At 32.8% G+C, this 19,749-nt stretch overlaps 2 protein-coding genes across 2 annotated transcripts; one reads left to right on the forward strand and one right to left on the reverse strand.

The window, feature by feature from the left end:
• Positions 1-892: 892 nt before the first annotated feature.
• LOC110876652 (cytochrome P450 81Q32) lies at positions 893-3,246 on the reverse strand. The gene is made up of 2 exons (XM_022124817.2): positions 2,362-3,246; positions 893-1,800 (listed from the first exon to the last, which is right to left on the reverse strand). The coding sequence occupies exons 1-2, from the start codon at positions 3,244-3,246 to the stop codon at positions 1,180-1,182; spliced, it is 1,506 nt and encodes a 501-aa protein (XP_021980509.1). The 3' UTR covers positions 893-1,179.
• Positions 3,247-16,552: 13,306 nt separating this feature from the next.
• LOC110879317 (cytochrome P450 81Q32) lies at positions 16,553-18,488 on the forward strand. The gene is made up of 2 exons (XM_022127760.2): positions 16,553-17,454; positions 17,698-18,488. The coding sequence occupies exons 1-2, from the start codon at positions 16,570-16,572 to the stop codon at positions 18,310-18,312; spliced, it is 1,500 nt and encodes a 499-aa protein (XP_021983452.1). The 5' UTR covers positions 16,553-16,569; the 3' UTR covers positions 18,313-18,488.
• The last annotated feature ends 1,261 nt before the right edge of the window (positions 18,489-19,749 follow it).

Raw genomic sequence — 19,749 nt, forward strand, 5'->3', positions numbered from 1 at the left:
GGAGATATGAAATTTGGTTTTTAATTTATTGAATTATATGTTCAGTTGCATCTGCTTATTGATGTTTGTTGTGTTGGTTGGGATACTACATAAACCAGTTAACAAGATGAAATCCAATAACCTTGTTCATGTTACGTGTAAGAATTAATTGCTTAAAGAATGAAAGTTATTTCACTTTAGCTACAAATCATTTAGAATTATATAATTTCTATTATACATATTATTGGAAATTTTTGCACACGTTATTGCATGTACCACCATTTTTCTAATATATAACCCGTGTAATACACGTGCCTGTAACCTAGTTAGCTTTAATACTCTAATCATGTTATGTATAAGAATAACAAAATAACTTTCATATATTCATCAAATAAAATTTATTTACTCGCCGATTGTCTATTTTTAACCTACAGAACTAACATAAAATTAGTAATTATTTTGTACACGCCCGCTTGCATTATGCGCATATAATGTATATGTGTGTGGGCGCTCGGGGGGGCAAAAGTGAAAGTGCACTAATTTTAACGTTATTTTACCAATTTCGTGAAAATAACGTTAAAAGAAGGGGATGGTTAATCATGCATCATGTGGTAGCGTTGATAACCAAAAGACAAGGGAGTACATGCACTAATTGGCCTTTGTCTTAATTGCTGAATGTTACGTGCCTTGTGTCCAAGGTTTGATGCAAAACTAACATCGAGCCGGGGGTCTCACTCGAAGTAGTCTCTCTATTCCTACGGGGTAGAAGTAAGGTTGTCTACATCTTACCCTCCTCAGACCCTACCTTAGCTTTGCTATAATGGGATTTACTGAGTATGATGATGAGTAATTATTTTTCTACAATATTAAATAATAATCTAAATAAGTATAGTTAAGTTAAGTTGAGAAGAACTTAGAAGTATCATTAAATTATCATATCAAACTTGAAAAAAAAAAGTGTTAAAAGTCTCAAGCCTTGAGTTTCGATGATAACCTTAGTAGCTTGCTACATAAAACGAAATACATGTAGTCGAGCAAACAAGTTGAACAAAAAAAAAAGAAATAGTTCTACGCATGAATTACTAATTTCACAATACGTAATAGACAATTACCTAAGTGCAAGTACCAAGACGGAGGTGTTTTAGCTATTTTTTGAATTATATATGCCAAGTCAAACACGAGTGATCTTAGGTAATGGACTTAGCTTTGAGACGCTAGATTCTGAGCGGTTGAACGTGGTCTACACTTGACTACCAAAGGTTGAGCCTTTGGCATGGTAAGCCCAAGACCTTCACTCATATCAACCATGTCTTCACTAATATTTTCCCAATCAAAACATTGTATAAGTAACCCCAATGTCAATCCAATCATACGCATAGCTAATCCATCTCCGGGACAAACCCTCCTTCCAAACCCAAATGGCATGAACTTAAATCTCTCACCCGCGTCTTCAAGCCCTGCGAATCTTTCCGGGTGAAACCTTTCCGGGTCACACCACAACTTTGGGTCATGTTGTATGCCCCATTGGTTTATGAGTAGTATTGTCCCACGTGGGATGTGATAGCCTCCAACCACACAATCCTCTGATGACTGGTGAGGTAATAATAATGGAGTTGGAGGGTATAACCGCAATGTCTCATTCATAATGCAACATAGGTAAGGTAAGTTGGCTATGTCAGATTCATTAACAAGACGATGTTTGCCTACACAAGTGTCGATTTCGTATTGCGCTTTTTTTAGAACATGTGAATGGTTGAGCAAAAGTGAGAAAGCCCATTCCATTGTTGAGACGGGACCATCAGTACCGGCTGCTAATAGGTTCTAATTATTCATGAAAATTAGTTAGTTCAAAAAACAAATAGTCAAACACATTTCTTGATAGATAATTAATAAAGGATAAAATTAGAGTTTTCGTTTTATACGTTTATACCAACGTGCATGTTTCATACCTGAACTGCAAAAATTACAAATAGCATTCTTTATTAGAACGTTGTAACACATTATGCCTTTTTCACCAATTGGCGTTAGATTTATTGTTATCAGTTTTTTAAAATGACAATTTACTCTTACAACTAAAGACTCGCAACTTTACTAAAAGAAAAGAAAATAAAAACCAAAAGAAAGTAAAAAGGAAAGAAAAAAATTTCTTATAATTACATTTTACATCCTTTAGTGCTAAGAGTAATATTATCATTCAAAACAAAGAAGTTAACAAAAAAAATCTAAAGGCAGAGGGTGAAAAAATCGTAATATGTTACAATAATTATCATAAAGGATGATTTATGTAATTTTCGCCATAGTTTAAGGATGAAACTTGCGAATTAATATTAATGTAAACATGAAAGTTGTAATTTATAGCAATTGAATTGAATATGATTTTACCAACAGAAAGATTTTAATGAGTTCGTCTGTGTAGTAGTCAGGATCAGTTTCTTGTAGCTGGAAGAGCACTTCAATCATGGTGTTTTTCTTCTTGTTCACAGCTTCAACACCCTTCACTTCTCGAAGTTCATCAATCAACCCTTGAAAGAATGTGTTTCTTTTTTTCTGCAACGCAATCATCTTATTCTCTACTCCTCTTATACCTAACCAACTCAAAATCGGCAAGTGATCCTCCAAATTTAAAATATCCCCCACCTGAAACATCTCCTTCACTATCTCTTGAAACTGTTTACGTTTCTCCTCTAAATCACGGCCGAATTCGAAATACATTTCCCCAGAGATCATCCTTATCAACATGTTAAACGTCAAATAGTGGAATGTAGAGTTTAAGTTCACCGGTGATGAACATTCACGGATCAACTTTTGTACAAGGAGTCTCCCTTCGTAGGCACGTATATCATGGAACTCGTTAAGGCGGTGAGATGAGAAGATCTCGATGGTTGAGATTCGGCGAAGGTTGCGCCAGTGGTTGCCATATGGCGCCCAACTTAGGTTGATGTAGTTAGAAGCAAGAATTTTGCCGTATAGCCATCGAGGGCGGTTGGCAAAGATAATGTCATTTTTTGTCAGACATTCTTCGGTTGCCGAAGGCGAGGAGACCAAAAGTACGCGGTGGGATCCGAAGCAGAGATAGAGGATTGGACCGTGTTTGGCAGAGATTGAGGCAAGGGATCTGTAGAGGGGTTTGTTTAAGAGGTAAAGGTGGCCGATTATGGGTAGGGTTGGGAAAATAGTCGGTGGGAGGTTGGCGGCTTTGCGGAAGAAATGGACGACGAAAATAAATAAAGTCACAAGTAGAACGATGATAATAAACAAATGATCCATGCCGATGCAATGATGGATATGCAATCGGTTATGGAGTAATAAGTATAAACCCACTATCTCAAGGAATACAACCTGCATACAACAATAGGTGGATATGGTTTATTGTAATTATCTTTATGTTGATTAAGAAAGGTTTAACTTACTCTCCTAAAATTTGCTTGATGAGTTTTTTTATTACACCTCATTGTAAACATCACTCTTGTCAAACCAAAATTTAAGAGTTTTGCGTTGTAATTGTCGTCCATTAATGATTCCCATCCGATTTGTGTAGCTTAAAAAGGTATTAATTAATAAAATTATTAACTACCTGTCAAGTAATTTAAATATGCTCATTAGGAAGGAAATATTTGTTGGTGTCGCATGGAAAATACTACCCTTTTTATGACAAACTGAATGGAAACGTATACATGTTTCCTAGTAGAAATAGCATTTAATAGTAGGCTGTAAAGTAAAGTGAAAAAAATATACCAATGTGTAGTAAAGTGAAAAAAAATATCATTTTTTAAAGGTTAATTTTATATCCTTAAATTTTATATACCAATGTCTCACAGTTGATAGTAAAGTAAAAAAAAAAAAAATCAGTTCATTAAAGATTAATTTTATATTCTTACAGTTGGTAGTCAAGTAAAAAAAAATCAGTTCTTTAAAGATTAATTTTAGAGTAAAATGCCCGTTGTTTGTCGAAATTTCACCTTTAGTCCCCAACTTTTTAAAATTACATTCTTGCTCCATGTGGTTTGATCAGTTGTTACTCGGATAGTCCCTGAAGTGGATGGAGGATAGTTTTCTCAGTTAAGTAGGTATGAAATTACAAAAATACCCTTATCATTAAAAACTGTTGACTTCATCTTCATATCATCATCTCCAATCCGCCACCTACTCAATCCACCTGTGTAGTTTTAACCCCCATCTTCTTCTTGGTTTAAGATATTTTAACCCCATCTCATTCTTGATTTAAAGTTTGCAACTTCATCGTTGATGATGCCACCGGCCATCTTCGATTTTCTTCACCTGCCATCTTCTTCAACAAAACAACCCCACAACACTATTTCTTGAAACCACTGCCCCTATGACCACCACAACATCATTTCTTGAAAACCCCATCGCCGGACTGCAACCGCCCCTTACGGACCAAGACAACGATGGTGAAACCCTGGTCGCCGTACAACAGCGACTTTGTGGTCTGAATCGGAGACAGATCAACTCCGGCAATATCATTTTTTCCATGGAATAGGCCTGTCTCTCTCTGTAGATCTCGTTTTCTGGTGATATCATTTTTTCCGCTTACATGTGTTCCCCTAAACTAGTGCAACTAGTGCCTGGTTTCTGGCACTATCGTTTATCCGGTTAATATTCAGATGCGTTTGTTCCAATGCTTCATCTAGAATATGAACATGGTTTCTGGTCGCAAATGGTGATTTAGGATTTAATATTTTATAAAGTAAACTGAGGTACATGTACTCAAAATCAAAACTTAGATTGGGGTTTCACTTGATCTGCTTTAAATAAATACATACACAAGTACCTTATTTTCCATCTCTTTTAAGGTTGTCACTGAGAAGCTGAAACAACCCAACAACAACTTCGATGGAAAATGAAGAGTTGACTTTTGTAGGAATGAAGTTAATGTCTTGAATGTTCTCAGATGGAACCAAATCGAATTCTCCTTTAAGAAATAGAGTTGTATAACCAGTTACCAGCGTGAAATCGGTTTTTATGTGCAGATGGTTTAAGTGGATGGGGACTGGGGATGAAGATGAAGTCAAGAGTTTTTAATGATAAGGGTAGTTTTGTAATTTCACGCCCATTTAACTGAGAAAACTAATCTCCATCCACTTCAGGGACTATCCGAGTAACAACTGATCAAACCATAGGGGGCAAGAGTGTAATTTTAAAAAGTTGAGGACAAAAGGTGAAATTTTAACAAACCACAGGGACTATACGAGCATTTTAGTCTTAATTTTATATTCCTAAAATTTAAATAAAAATCACTATATTAGTTTTCATTAGTATAATATATTTAACTTGTTTAATAGATTATTTGAATCCGACACTTAATATTATTAAGCTATTGTTATCGACTAGCGGGACTATCAACTCTCGTAACAGGTCGGTACCGACATTAAGTATAGCAACTAAAAGAGATATGCCCAAGAGGATACCGACACATGTTTGAAATTGGTAGAAAACCATTAAAATGAATACCGGTATCGATGTTGTTCTAGCAGTATTAATTCGTTTCATCATGGTAACGTTTCCATACAGGCGCTCACTATAGTTTATGATATAAAAAATACTCTATAACAAAACTCCGTTTTTAATGAAATTTATACCACCATGTCGAGAGAACAATAAAAACTTATATCGAATCGTAAATAAAATAAGCACGACACAATGGTATATTCAGAATTCTATAAAATGTGATTTCGTATTACTAAATAACGAAAACGATAAACGTCCACACTTTATATAAAAGAAACTTGGTATCTATTTCTTTTATTGAAACATAAATAAAAATAAACATGTCGCTAAAGTATGTTCGAAATTTTAAATTTTATGAAACGTTAAAGGTAAATGACATCACTTACATACATACATACATACATACATACATACATACATACATACATACATACATACATACATACATACATACATACATACATACATACATACATACATACATACATACATACATACATACATACATACATACATACATACATACATAGAGAGAGAGAGAGGGACTAAATCACGAGACAACTTTGATGACACGTACATATGTGATTTGATCAGTTGTACGTTATAAAATTTATTACGACATGTATATAAAAATAAGCACGATATGATAACAAATACAAAATTTTATCGACATGTATATAAAAATAAGCACGATGCGATAACAAATATAAAATTTTATAAAATATTTTATCTTATAAGTTGTAACTATATATATATATATATATATATATATATATATATATAGGGAGCCGCTAGAATGAGAACTACCTCGAGTTGTAAGAACCGCGAGAACTACACCCCACGGAGCGTCGTTCGCCGCGATTTTTTTTTTACAAGTAGATGTGTGCATTATAAACACGGCCGTAAAAAATCACGGCGAACGGCGCTCCGTGGGGTGTACTTTTTTACACCTCAAGTTTGGTGAAAAAAAAAAGAAAAAAGAAAAAAAATTAAAAAACACCAAACTTGAGGTGTAAAAAAGTACACCCCACGGAGCGCCGTTCGCCGTGATTTTTTACGGCCGTGTTTATAATGCACACATCTACTTGTAAAAAAAAAAATCGCGGCGAACGGCGCTCCGTGGGGTGTAGTTCTCGCGGTTCTTACAACTCGGGGTGGTTCTCATTCTAGCAGCCCCCTATATATATATATATATATATATATATATATATATAGGGTAGGGATCAAGAGTGAACCATGTTTAAATTGTGAACAAAAACGAACAGATCCTGACCGTTGGATGATGAGATCTTGATTATAGGATTTAAATGGTTTTTAAATTAATTAAAACAATAAATTGATATATAATAACCGAATAAGGGCATTGTCGTAATTTTTATTCTCTTAAATCACATTGTTATTTATTTTTGGAAGCCACTAACAATGATTTCCCTTTTTTTCTCATGATCCCAACTAAATCGTATATTACATATTTTTTTAGTTTGACGAATACGGAATCCTCTCTTTTAATATTAAAAAATATGACCTTATATGCAAATGCTGGAGTTAATCATAATACTATATAATATTCTTTTGCACACATACGTGAAATACTATTATACATCTATGTATAATGGTTATAATATATTAATGTTGATAAGTAAATAAATATGTACATATGTGTATAAAAAAACAAACATTCATTTAAACAACAACCATACACATTTCTATAAAGAACAAACCGTCACTGAACATCAACTACACGTATATACACATGTGTATAAAAACTAATTGCTTAGCGAACAACAATTATACACATGTGCATAAAACACAAACAGTCATTTAACAACAACTATACACATGTGTATAACAGCAAATACTCACCAAACAACTACTAGATGTATACAAAAAGAATTAAAATTTGTTTACAATTAAAAAAATAAAAAGCACATGAAAAATGGAAACGGTTACCTAACATGGTAACTGATTTTGATTAATCAATTTTAAAATTCTTTACAATTAAAAAAATAATTTAAATGAAATAAGAAACGGTTACTTGGTAACTGCTCTTCATTAATGAATTTTGAAATTTGTTTACAATTAAGAAAATTAAGTTAAATGACAATCCTACCCTTATATTTAGTGAAGAAGATCTAGGGCCAAGATTTGTTCGTTTTGTTCATAAATAGGGAAGTGTTCACAAATGAACCTAACCCTATATATATATATATATATATATATATATATATATATATATATATATATGGTAATGCTAGACAAAAAACCCTAAAATTCTTAGAAAACTCTGGAAACCCAAATCTCCCCCCATTTTTACCCAACCTCCCGACATTTTTTTTTTTTTGAAAAAAATTACACATGTAATATACATGTTTTAGAGTGTTTTGGGCCAAAAAAACAAAAAAGCGCCGAAGGGATTTTTTAAAAAAAAATAAACAAAATTCAGCGCCTAACACGTGTTAGACAAAAATGCTGAAAGTTGCTGAAATTTTTTTTTTAAATTATCCCTTCGGCGCTTTTTTGATTTTTTTGGCTCGAAACTCTTAAAAACATGTATATTACATGTGTTATTTTTTTCAAAAAAAAATGTCAGGAGGTTGGGTTTTCTAGGGTTTTTTATATAGATAGGGTTTTCTATCTAGCCCTACCCTATATATATATATATATATATATATATATATATATAAATATATATATATATATATATATATATATATATATATATATATATATATATAACTAATTGAAATGATAAGTTATAATTAAAATTTTTAAAATTATCTTTACCGTTCACGGGAATGGTTGTGAGGACATAGACTTGACTTTTTACTTTATTTTAACTTTAACTTAAAAGTAGGTTTTTTCTTCTTTCAAATTATACATTTTTTTTGAACCGCAAATTTATATACTATTAATTTTAAACAATTGTGTGTATATTTGGTGGTAACTTGTGCTTAAATTGTTGTACCTTAATTAAATATAGGTTGTACCTTAATCAAATAATAATGGTTTCATTATCTTACCAAACTCAATTTGTTTTGTATGCATGTATGGTTGTAAATTGTGCTTAAGTGGTTGTACCCTAATCAAATAATGGTTTCATTATCTTATCATATTCAATCGGTTTGATCAATTCAAAGTTGTGTTGTTTTATTTGTAAAGTATTATTATTTATAATAATCTAATTAATTTAGCCAAAAACTTGTATAAATAAAATTTGCAACATATTGATGCGATGGTTATTGTAATGTATGCATTATGGTTTGTATAGTGGTAATGATATATATTATATATAGATTACGATGAACCTGTCAAACGAGAAAAAATTGACGCGTGTTCATCGTAACGCACGAGTCCTATATCAACTTAGTTATTTTATTCTATGTTTTACGTTTCGACGTTTCACTTTAATTTCTTCGCATTAACACCGCAACTTCAGTGTCGGTGGTCACTGACAGTAGTGTGGCATTAGTGCTCGCCCCCGCCGCAACGCGGGGGTGTTTAATACTAGTTTCTTTTATTCCATGTCTATGAGACTTGAATCCAGTACCTCTTTCTCCCAATGTGTTTAAAGGTTTTATTTTTGCCAATAGACCACCACCTCATTGATCTTTCAAATTATATTTAATAATTTTAATTTTTTGCCTTTCATACTTTTAAATCGAAATATAAATAATACATATATACATATACACACATATATTAACAACGAATTTCTTATTCTATGTGAGACTTAAACTCAAAACTTATTAAAATGTTATGTCTTGCAACTAGAGTTTTTTTCCAAATGGGTGGAGTTGAAAAAATTATTTACCAAAATAGGTGATTTGAAAAATAGGGAAAGGATCAAATAGGAAGATTAATTTCGCTAGGAAGGATAGCAAGCAATAAGAGGATGACATGTGGCAAAGATGAAAAACATAAGGAGGGGCATTTTGGTCAAAACTCACCATCTTCAAAAAAAACCCAGCACCTGCAATTCATTTCTCTTACCCGCATACTCAAATCCACCATTTTCAAAACTATAAACTACCACATCACAACCAACACCACCACCTGCACCACCACCACCACCACCACCACCACCACCACCACCACTACGACCTACGATCGCCACCATCTTGCCGGAAACTAGATCTGAAACCACCACCTACAACCACCTGTTGGGTTTTTCAGATCTGACACCATCATTCCACCATCCACCGCCACCGCTCCACCGCCACCAGTTTCCCCACGGTGTATTAGAGTTCTTTTTCCGTCCAGCGTCGTTAATCAGAGTTCTTTTGTAAGTTATGTTATATTTTATTTTCATTGCGTTTTAGTTATCAAACCTCAATTGCGTTTTTCACCTCATTATGTTTTAGTTAGAGTTCTTTTCATTTTTGTTCTTCTGGATGTTAAAACAGAGACATGACCATGCTAAAATAGAAGCATGATCATGTTGGAACAAAGGTATGACCACGTTAAAACTCATTGCGTTTTAGAACCTGCAGTGCAAAGAACATGATCATGGTTGGACAGAGGCATGATCATGTTGGAACTAAGGCATACCCATGTTAAAACTACATTGCTTTTTAGAAGCTATGTTAAAACTCCATTGCTTTTTAGAACCTATAGTGCAAAATATTGATTTTTGTTTCATTGCGTCTTACAACCTGGAGTGTAAAAAACATGTAGAAACATGGTCATGTTGGAACAAAAGCATGACCATGTTAAAACATAAACATGGCCATGTTAAAACTCCATTTGCTTTTTAGAACCTACAGTGTAAAATATTGATTTTTGTTTTCATTGCGTTTTACAAGCAAATAACATGATCATGCTAAAATAGAAACATGGTCATGTTGGAACAAAAGCATGACCATGTTAAAGCATAAACATGGCCATGTTAAAACTCCATTTGCTTTTTAGAACCTACAGTGCAAAATATTGATTTTTGTTTTCATTGCGCTTTACAACCTGAGGTGCATAGAACATGATCATGTCAAAACAGAAGCATGGTCATGTTGGAACAAAAGAATGACCATGTTAAAACATAAACATGGCCATGTTAAAACTTCATTGCTTTTTAGAACTACAGTGCAAAATATTGATTTTTGCTTTCATTGCGTTTTACAACCTGGGGTGCCAAGAACATGATCATGCCAAAATAGAAGCATGGTCATGTTGGAACAAAAGCATGACCGTGTTAAAACATGAACATGGTCATGTTAAAACTTCATTGTTTTTTAGAATCTGTAGTGCAAAATCTTGATTTTGGGTTTCATTGCGTTTTAGAACTGCAGTGTAAAAGAACATCAAAGAACATGATCATGTTAAAAGGGAAGCATGATCATGTTGGAGCAAAGACATGACCATGTTAAAACATAAGCATGACCATGTTAAAACATAAACATTACAATGTTAAAACCCATTGCGTTTTAGAACCTGGATGTTGGAACAGAGACATGCCATGTTAAAACAAAGGCATGACCTTGTTAAACAAAGGCATGACCTTGTTAAAACAAAAACATGGCCATGTTAAAACAAAGGCATGGCCATGTTAAAAGAGAAACATGACTATGTGAAACCCATTGCGTTTTAGGTACGTTTTCTTCAGAATTTGAGTGCAGAAAACATGGTCATGTTAAAACATAAACATAATCATGTTAGAATAGAGGCATGGCCATGTTAAAACATAATCACGGCCATATGAAACCCGATTGCGTTTTAGATACTGGGTTATAGTGTCTTGTTCTATCCACTGCGTTTTACGCATCTGGGTTTTCAATTTTTTTTTTCAAAAGTATAGCAATAGTGTACTCGTTTTAAAGATAAAAAAACGCTCGTTTTTATGGTGCAATTGTTATAAAAAAATATTGTCGTATGAAAAAGTTATTAACGTTTTAAAAATGATGGGGAATTGGAGGAGAGAGAAACTATTGACTTGGATTGACTAGAATACCCTAAACAAACTCACGCGCCTCTTTTCTTCTCTTCAATTTCCCTGATTTAATTTTAGCCCTTGATTAACTAAATGGATGGTCAAGATCACTTCCTAGCCTTCTTAGCCAAAGAAACTTCCTATTGTATCTCCACCTTTGAAAAATATTTACCAAAATAGGTAAAAGGAAAAAATCTTTATTTTGGAAATAAAAGTAGGTTAAAAAACCCATTCGTAAGCGACGTTTCAGTATTCTAGTTCTAGACTATTTCATCAGAACGATTTTATCAAGTTCGATCTCCATCAACGATTTCCTCAGGTTCGATGCTATTTGTTTATCTCCATTAATTGTATTGTAAGCTTTTTGTTTTCTTTTTCTTCCACGATTCCTTAGTAGATGCATTATCTTCATGATTTTTGGTTTATCAATGTTTTTTTTTTTTTTGTCTTTCTTCATGATTTTGTTTCTATCTTCATGATATGTGGTGTTTGCTTTTTGTTTTTCCATAGCAAAAACTGCAGCAAGCGGTTGTTAGCTGTTTTTGTATTCAACCACAATTTGCTCCATATTAAAAGTTGTAATAACAAAGTAACTTGTACCATTCTTCTTCTCTACTGCACCATAATTTGGAGCTAAATTCCATAGCTCGGTCTGTAGCTAAAAATCAGTTGCGGACTTTACATACCAATCCATAGCTAAAATTGTGACAATTTTTTCCATAGCAAAAACTGCAGCAAGCGTGATTCTATAACTAAAAATATTTAGCGAACTATCTGGCAAATCCCAAGCTAAAAGAGCAACATCCTTTTTTAGCTATAAATAACTGTAACATATATGATTCAGTGGCAAAAAATGACGATAATAATAACTAAGGACATAATCCGTATGGTTTGTTTGCTACGGATTTGACCATAACCAATACCTTTTTCTTATAGGAGTGTATTTTTAATACAAAATAGTCCATGATTTCTATTTATGTTGTTATTTATCATTGTATTGAGTTTTTATGCTTTTATATATGTTGATACATGTATGTGTGTATGTACTATAGAATGAAAATAACTTAAAGAAATAAAACGACTAATAACTTAAAGAAATAAAACGACTAAGATAACAAATAAACTAAAGTACAGAAACTAAAGTACAGAAACTAAAGTAGATAATAAAGACTTAAAATCGTATATCTTTTCCTAAGCTTTATATTAAATCTATCTATACTATATAATAAAAGAAACATTTTTTGAGACACTTGTCATTATATGATGCCATGTCTTATAGATAATTATAATATTAATAATATTATTAATATTAATAACTAATAAATCTATATAAGAATACGGCTTAAAAGATAATACAATAATCATGCAAAAACGAATACATACACAATTCATACGTCATCCATCTATCTATTTGTATTATTAGTTTATTATTTTTTTGGAAGATATTAATTTATTATTAAGTATTAAAAATATTAGTTATATATATATATCAATTAATAGTTATAGTATATATTTATTTAGGCAGAAAAAAATAATTAAGATCATCCCATAAAACGCCATATGTCCTTTTATGATATAGAAAATCAAATAAATAATATTATAAATGAGAAGTATACATTAAAATTAAAATAAATTATAATTATCTATAGTTAAGTAGAAGAGTTAAATAAAATAATATTTAGAAGGAGCATCTATATTACTATATAAAGCATTTAGTATGTAAAAAATGGTAAATTTCCATCAAATTTTAAGATGACATATACAAATTTACTCTTTTTTATTTTCAATGATATAATTATCTCTGATAAACTTTAAACTTTTACCATGGTATTTATAATGCTAGACATAAAATAAAATAAAAAATCATTTTGGATGATATCAATAACTTAAGACATAATATAATTATATGTATAATATACACTTTTTTATTAAAATAATACCAAGCAAAATTACATACTAATAATAGTAAAGTCTTTATTTTTTTTAAATTAGATTTCTTACGGGTTTCTTAAATATAATTTATATTTTATCACGCAAATGGTTGTTTATTTGCTTCTTGAATAACATGTTTGACCACTATATCTTCTTTTTAATAATCATCTCCGCAATCACCAAATATATCGCGTACCGAGTATGTCATTAGTTTTTTTAAACATAATTTCCTTATTATTTGATATATAAAATCATATTTATTCAAGCCGTATAATACACGAGGGTTTTTAAAGATATTATTTTTTATTATTTGGTAAACAATATTACTTTATTCAACCCGTATAATACACGTGGTTTTAAATATATAACTTTTTTTATTATTTGGTATATAAAATTGCATTTATTCAACCCGTACAATATGGTTCCCATAGATATAACTTTTTATTATTTGATATATAAAATTACTTTTATTCAACCCGTACAATAAAAGAGGTTTTTAAAAATATATTGTTTTCTTATTTAGTACATAAAATTCATTTATTTAACCCGTGTAATACACGTGATTATAACCTAGTAAAAAAATAAATGGTACTCATAGATTAATTCCTAAGCTTTATATTAAATAAATAAATGGTACTCATATATTAAAGAAAAAAAAATCTTTTTTCTGTTTGTTTTATAGAAAGTTAAGAAGAAAACTTTTTTAAAAACACAATCTACACGTTGATAACAATCCACCACCAATGCATGCATTTGCCGAGTGCATTTGGTGGGGTGGAGGCGTACGCACAGAAAATGTAAGTATATATAAGGATACTTGTAGTAGGGCGACAATTTTTTATACAACCTGAAACAGAGTACCAAGAATATAGATTTTGTTTTGACTAACACAATTCGTATAAAAACGTATCGTGTTCAGATTGAACCAATCTAAATACAGGTCAGGTTTGAGTTGACTAGTACTATCTCCGTCCCATTAAAAGTGTCGTATTTTGAATTTTCAAAGTCTTTATTTATAAACTTTGACCTTAAATAATTTTGTTTGTGTTAGATAATACTTGATGAAAGTTATATGATTTGAGTGTGTTTTACAAGTGTTTTTATCGGGTTAATTTTCATCAAGTTTTATATAACACAAAAAAATATATAACTAAAGTCAAAGTTTATAAATAAAGATTTTGAAAATTCAAAATTGATTCATTAACCCATTTTCATACTTTAAAAACAATGATTCCCCGCTTGCGGAGGCCGGTTTCTAATGTGATTTAAGCGTACGGATTTTTTTTTTTTTGCAATTGTTTTTGAAGAGAAAATAATGAACGATTGCATTTCCAACCCTCTAGATACTTTCAAAGTTGTTTGAGAAATCAATTGTAGTCGTATCTTATGGTGTGTTAGTGCGGTTGAACCCACATCTTACCGCAATTTTGTATTTATAAATCGTAGTTGAATCATTGACTGTTTCAAATCGAGTTTTTCAATTAATTATAGATTTCTAGTAAATATACACACGGCACAAATACTAAACTCATATGATTTCATAAAAATTAATTTTATTTATTATTTATTTTAATTTAATTTTAATTAAAAAATAATGATGTTACCTAAAAAATCTAATTAATTAAATAAACATAGAAGTCATGTAAATTAAAACAATATTAATTTATATTTTTTATGTAAAATATATATGAAATAATGAAATGACACCATATTCTACATGGTTGAATATAATTATCTTTGTGAGTTATCTATATATCAATATAATTTCATTCTAGCTAACAACTTCTTCAATTATATATATAATAATTATTATACTTTAGTTTCTTTCTTTCATTCTAAGAAAACACATTTGATATTTTCAATTAATTTTTTAAGATTTTCAAAAACTCTTCATATTATTAGTTTACTTTGTCAACCATAAATTATTTCCACTTTTTTTTTAAATATTTTTTAGTTTTTCTGCGGATACAATGTGTTTTGTTCAAAGAATTTGATTTATATGATTGCCTATTTTGTTGGTTTTGATCGTTCGACTTACAATTTAGATTTTATGCTTGAATTTAGTTTGAATTTCATACTTAATTATAACTTTACTTTGAATATTATATGATTAGATAATATTAGTTTTGTCACACGCACTCGTACACATCCTCGTCAAAATTTTTACCCATTTAGAAAAATGAGATAAACAAATTGTGTTCGGGTTGACCGATTTTATAGTGTGTAGGTTAAGATTAAAATCTTTGACACAAATAATAATATGGGTCGTGTTTGGGTTGCGTATTTCAACTCGTCAACCCGACATGACTGACATAATAATATTAATTTTGTGACACTCTTATTAATCCATTAAACACATCACCGGTAACTTGTTTATAACTCGTCAACATATTTTACTCATTTAGAAGAATGAGGTTAACAGGCCGTGTTCGAGGTGACCCGAATTTATAGTGTACGGGTTAACGTTGAAATTTTTGACACAAATAATTATATGGGTCGTGTTCGGGTTGCGTATTTCAACTCATCAACCCGACACGATTGACACCTCTAGTTTGTAGGGTTAGAGAAAATGTGTGTTTTTAAAGAATTTATGAAAATATGGTGTGCTAACAGGGGCGGATCTATGTGCTTTTTGGGTGGAAGGGGCATCTCTTGAAAAAAAATTAGTGTATTTTTTAAGCAAAACACCTAACCGCACCTCTTGAAAATATGATTGAACCCTCATCCGTACCCCTAGCAAATAATTTTTTGGTCCGTAACTGTGTGAGTGTACACGTTTGTAATTGCATTTAGCTTGTTGTTCGGTGATGGTCCAAATTTTTTGTATATTTAATATTTTTAACGTTATTTACACATTTTATACATAAGGGCCAAGTTAAATTTTGTTCCTAAGTAAACCGCATCATTCCACCAACCATAAACATTTCTCTGATCAAGATCAAAAATTACATGCAGGTGCTCTTCCATGTATGTACAACTTTTGATACCTAAAGTACAAGCTAATCAAAGTTAGCTTAGCAATTAATTTGTATGGATGTAGCATGCCATGCATGTCAGACATCTCCAAAGCTTAAGGCCAATTTGCATGGATGCATGCAGCTGCATGCATGTGTGCATGCATGTCAGGCATCTCCAAAGCTTATGGCCTACACCTGGTGGATAAAATCAACCACCTGTCAAAGGATTAAGCTATCTTAGTTAGTATTAATAGGAAGGTGTTCCCTCATTCTATAACCACACAAACAAGACCAACTCACTTATCTGCATACATGGATCATTTGATTCATTTCCTCATTGCCCTCATACTTCTAGTTTTGTTTTTCGTTGCCGACTACTTTCGTCGTAAGTACTATAACCTCCCGCCAACAATCTTCCCATGCTTGCCCGTTATCGGCCACCTCTACCTCTTGAAGCAACCCCTTTACAGATCCCTTTTCGAAATCGCCGCCAAACACGGTCCGATCCTCTATCTCCGCTTCGGAACCCACCGCATACTCTTGATCTCCTCGCCTTCGCTCACCGAAGAATGCTTAATCAAGAACGACATTATCTTCGCCAACCGCCCACGTTGGCTCTACGGCAAAATTCTCGCCTCGAACTACACCAACCTCAGTTGGGCGCAATACGGCACTCATTGGCGTAATCTTCGCCGGATCTCCACCATCGAGATATTCTCGACTACCCGTATGAACGAGTTTCAAGAGGTACGTGTGGAAGAAGGAACACACCTTGTACGTAAGTTGGTCTCTGAATCTTCATCACCGGTGTACTTAAGGCCCATATTTCATCATATCACGTTTAATATTTTAATAAGGTTGATCTCCGGTGAGAGGTATTTTGGACGTGAGTTAGAGGAGAAAAGAGAACAGTTTCATGAAATAGTAAAAGAAATGTTCAAGGTGGGTGATCTTTTGAATATGGAGGATCACTTACCTATTTTGAGGTGGTTAGGTATGAATGGGTTAGAGAGGAAGATGACTAAGTTGCAAGAAAAGAGGAACGCATACTTTCAGGCGTTGATTGATGAGCTTAGGAAAGTGAAGGATGAAGAAGATGAGAACAAAAAGAAAAACACCATGATTGCAGTGCTCTTCCGCCTACAAAAATCCGATCCCGACTACTACAACGATAAACTCATTAAGATCTTTCTGCTGGTAACAACATCACATCCCTTGGCTATGTTTATATATCTAGAGATTTTGTAAACGATCGATGTTTTTAATGCATGTTTGGAGTCGGCTACGTTAGTTAGCGAACATATTTACTTTAGATGCATATGAAATATCGAGAATAAAAAGAATCTATATTTTATGATTTAACTCGGTAATGATGTAGCTGCTTTTTTAAAAAAAATATATATATATATATATATGTTTGACTTGTTTTGTTTTTATCAGAACTTGTTAGCAGCTGGTACTGATGGACCTGTTTCGACTATGGAATGGGCGTTTTCACTTTTGCTAAACCATCCAGATGTTTTGGAAAAGGCACAAAACGAAATTGATAAAGTTGTGGGTAAAGAGCGTCTTGTTAATGAATCAGACATTGCGAACCTACCTTACCTTCGTTGTGTCGTGAGTGAGACGTTGAGGTTGTACCCTCCAACTCCGCTACTATTACCTCACCAGTCTACAGAAGATTGTGTGGTCGGAGGCTATCACGTCCCACGTGGGACGGTACTACTTGTAAATCAATGGGGTATACAACATGACCCCAAAGTGTGGAGTGACCCTGAACGGTTTGACCCAGAAAGGTTTGTAGGGTTTGAAGCCTCGAAAGATCGGTTTAGACTCATGGCTTTTGGGGCTGGAAGGAGGGCTTGTCCAGGAGAATTGTTAGCTATGCGTATGATTTGGTTGACTATGGGATTGCTTATACAATGTTTTGATTGGGAAAGGACTACCGAAGAGCTGATTGATTTGAATGAAGGTCTTGGGCTTACCATGCCTAAGGCTCAGCCTTTGGTGGCCAAGTGTACACCACGTTCCATGACTCAGAGTCTAGTGTCTTAATGGCCTAGGCTCAACTTTGGTTCATGACTCAGAGTTGAGTGTCTTAATGGTTTAGGCTCAACTTTGGGTTCGTGATATTCAGGCAAGTCATCAATCCTTGGCTAATATAAATAAGTAAACCACCTTTGTGTGGTGATGTTGCTACATGAATTTAGAAGGTTGCCTTATGTGTAAACTTCAAAACTAGTAGCATTTATGTCTTGTTATTTGGATTTTGTTCAACTTTATGAAGTTATCTAGTTTGAAAAAAATTGTGTGTCCTTTTATCATTGCGCCTTCTAAATGACATCGGTTTTTAATTGGCTTGCAATATTAACATCGTCGTTATGATATCATTATCTTGAATATTGAGTTGGGTTGACACACTGAAAATATTAATAAACGAATTATTTAAGATTTTAAGGTCTTAAAAATTGTAAATTTAAAATTGTTGGAGTTAATAATTATTGAAATGGGTCCCATAATGACGGGATTGAAGTTTTAATTGAAATGAAAGTATATAACACACACATTATATTAGGCTTTGGAATATAGTTTAACCCTCTTTAGGGGAGGGTGGTTACTAGTGATAGGATTCTATCACTCCCACTATCCAATCAAATCATGCCATGTCATCACTCAATATTCTATCACTAGTGATAGAAATGTAGTTGGGGTGGTATCACTAGTGATGGGATTCCAATGTACAAGTATTAATGCACAATGTACAAGATACACATTCATCACCCAATATCTTCAACGCGTTATATATATAACAAGTTAGGGGAGGGGGGGGTGGTTCACTAGTGATAGAATTCTATCACTCACAAGCACCAATCAAGTTTCGCCATGTCATCGACCATTTTTCCATCACTCACAACCTTTTTTAGTGGGGGTGGTCATCACTCATCACCACACCCAACAATTTCCCCCCAACCAACAATTCCACTCACAAAAATAAATCATCACGCGTTATACTCATCACGAAAATCGATTTCGTTGAACTCACCACGCGTTATACTTGTTGCCGGCGGTGGACATTAACGCGTTAAACATGTTTCCGTGATGAAATAACGTGCAAAAAGGGTTCCACCCCGGGTCCCCTTATACCTATCACTCGTTATGGAAGTGGAGGCGGCGGTGTTCCAAGTGCTATCACTCGTTATGGTGACTCCATAAGGGACCACCCCGTGTGGCCTTAACTTCATCAAAGTGTCACATCACTCATTTTCCCTCAATTTCATTATGTTTAATTTCAAGGAAATAGTTTAATCATATTAACTTCACCTAACCATATTTTTTAGTGTTTTTTTTATAAAAAGAAAAGAATAATTAATTAACCATTTTAACATCCGATTAAAATGTTAACAAATAACCCATTTAATATCTCTTAGACCATAGGTAATGGTTAATGCCCACTAAAGGACATTTTTCACCACATCATCATCATAATGCCCT

Source organism: Helianthus annuus, chromosome 9 (assembly GCF_002127325.2).
Source record: "Helianthus annuus cultivar XRQ/B chromosome 9, HanXRQr2.0-SUNRISE, whole genome shotgun sequence".
In the NCBI taxonomy this organism is placed as follows: domain Eukaryota; kingdom Viridiplantae; phylum Streptophyta; class Magnoliopsida; order Asterales; family Asteraceae; genus Helianthus; species Helianthus annuus.

Coding starts and splice junctions, on each gene's coding strand:
- LOC110876652 (XM_022124817.2), bottom strand. CDS start 3,246: ATGGATCATTTGTTTATTATCATCGTTCTACTTGTGACTTTATTTATT. Junction 1,801..2,361: donor TCATTAAAATCTTTCTGTTG/GTAAAATCATAT, acceptor ATGAATAATTAG/AACCTATTAGCAGCCGGTAC.
- LOC110879317 (XM_022127760.2), top strand. CDS start 16,570: ATGGATCATTTGATTCATTTCCTCATTGCCCTCATACTTCTAGTTTTG. Junction 17,455..17,697: donor TCATTAAGATCTTTCTGCTG/GTAACAACATCA, acceptor TGTTTTTATCAG/AACTTGTTAGCAGCTGGTAC.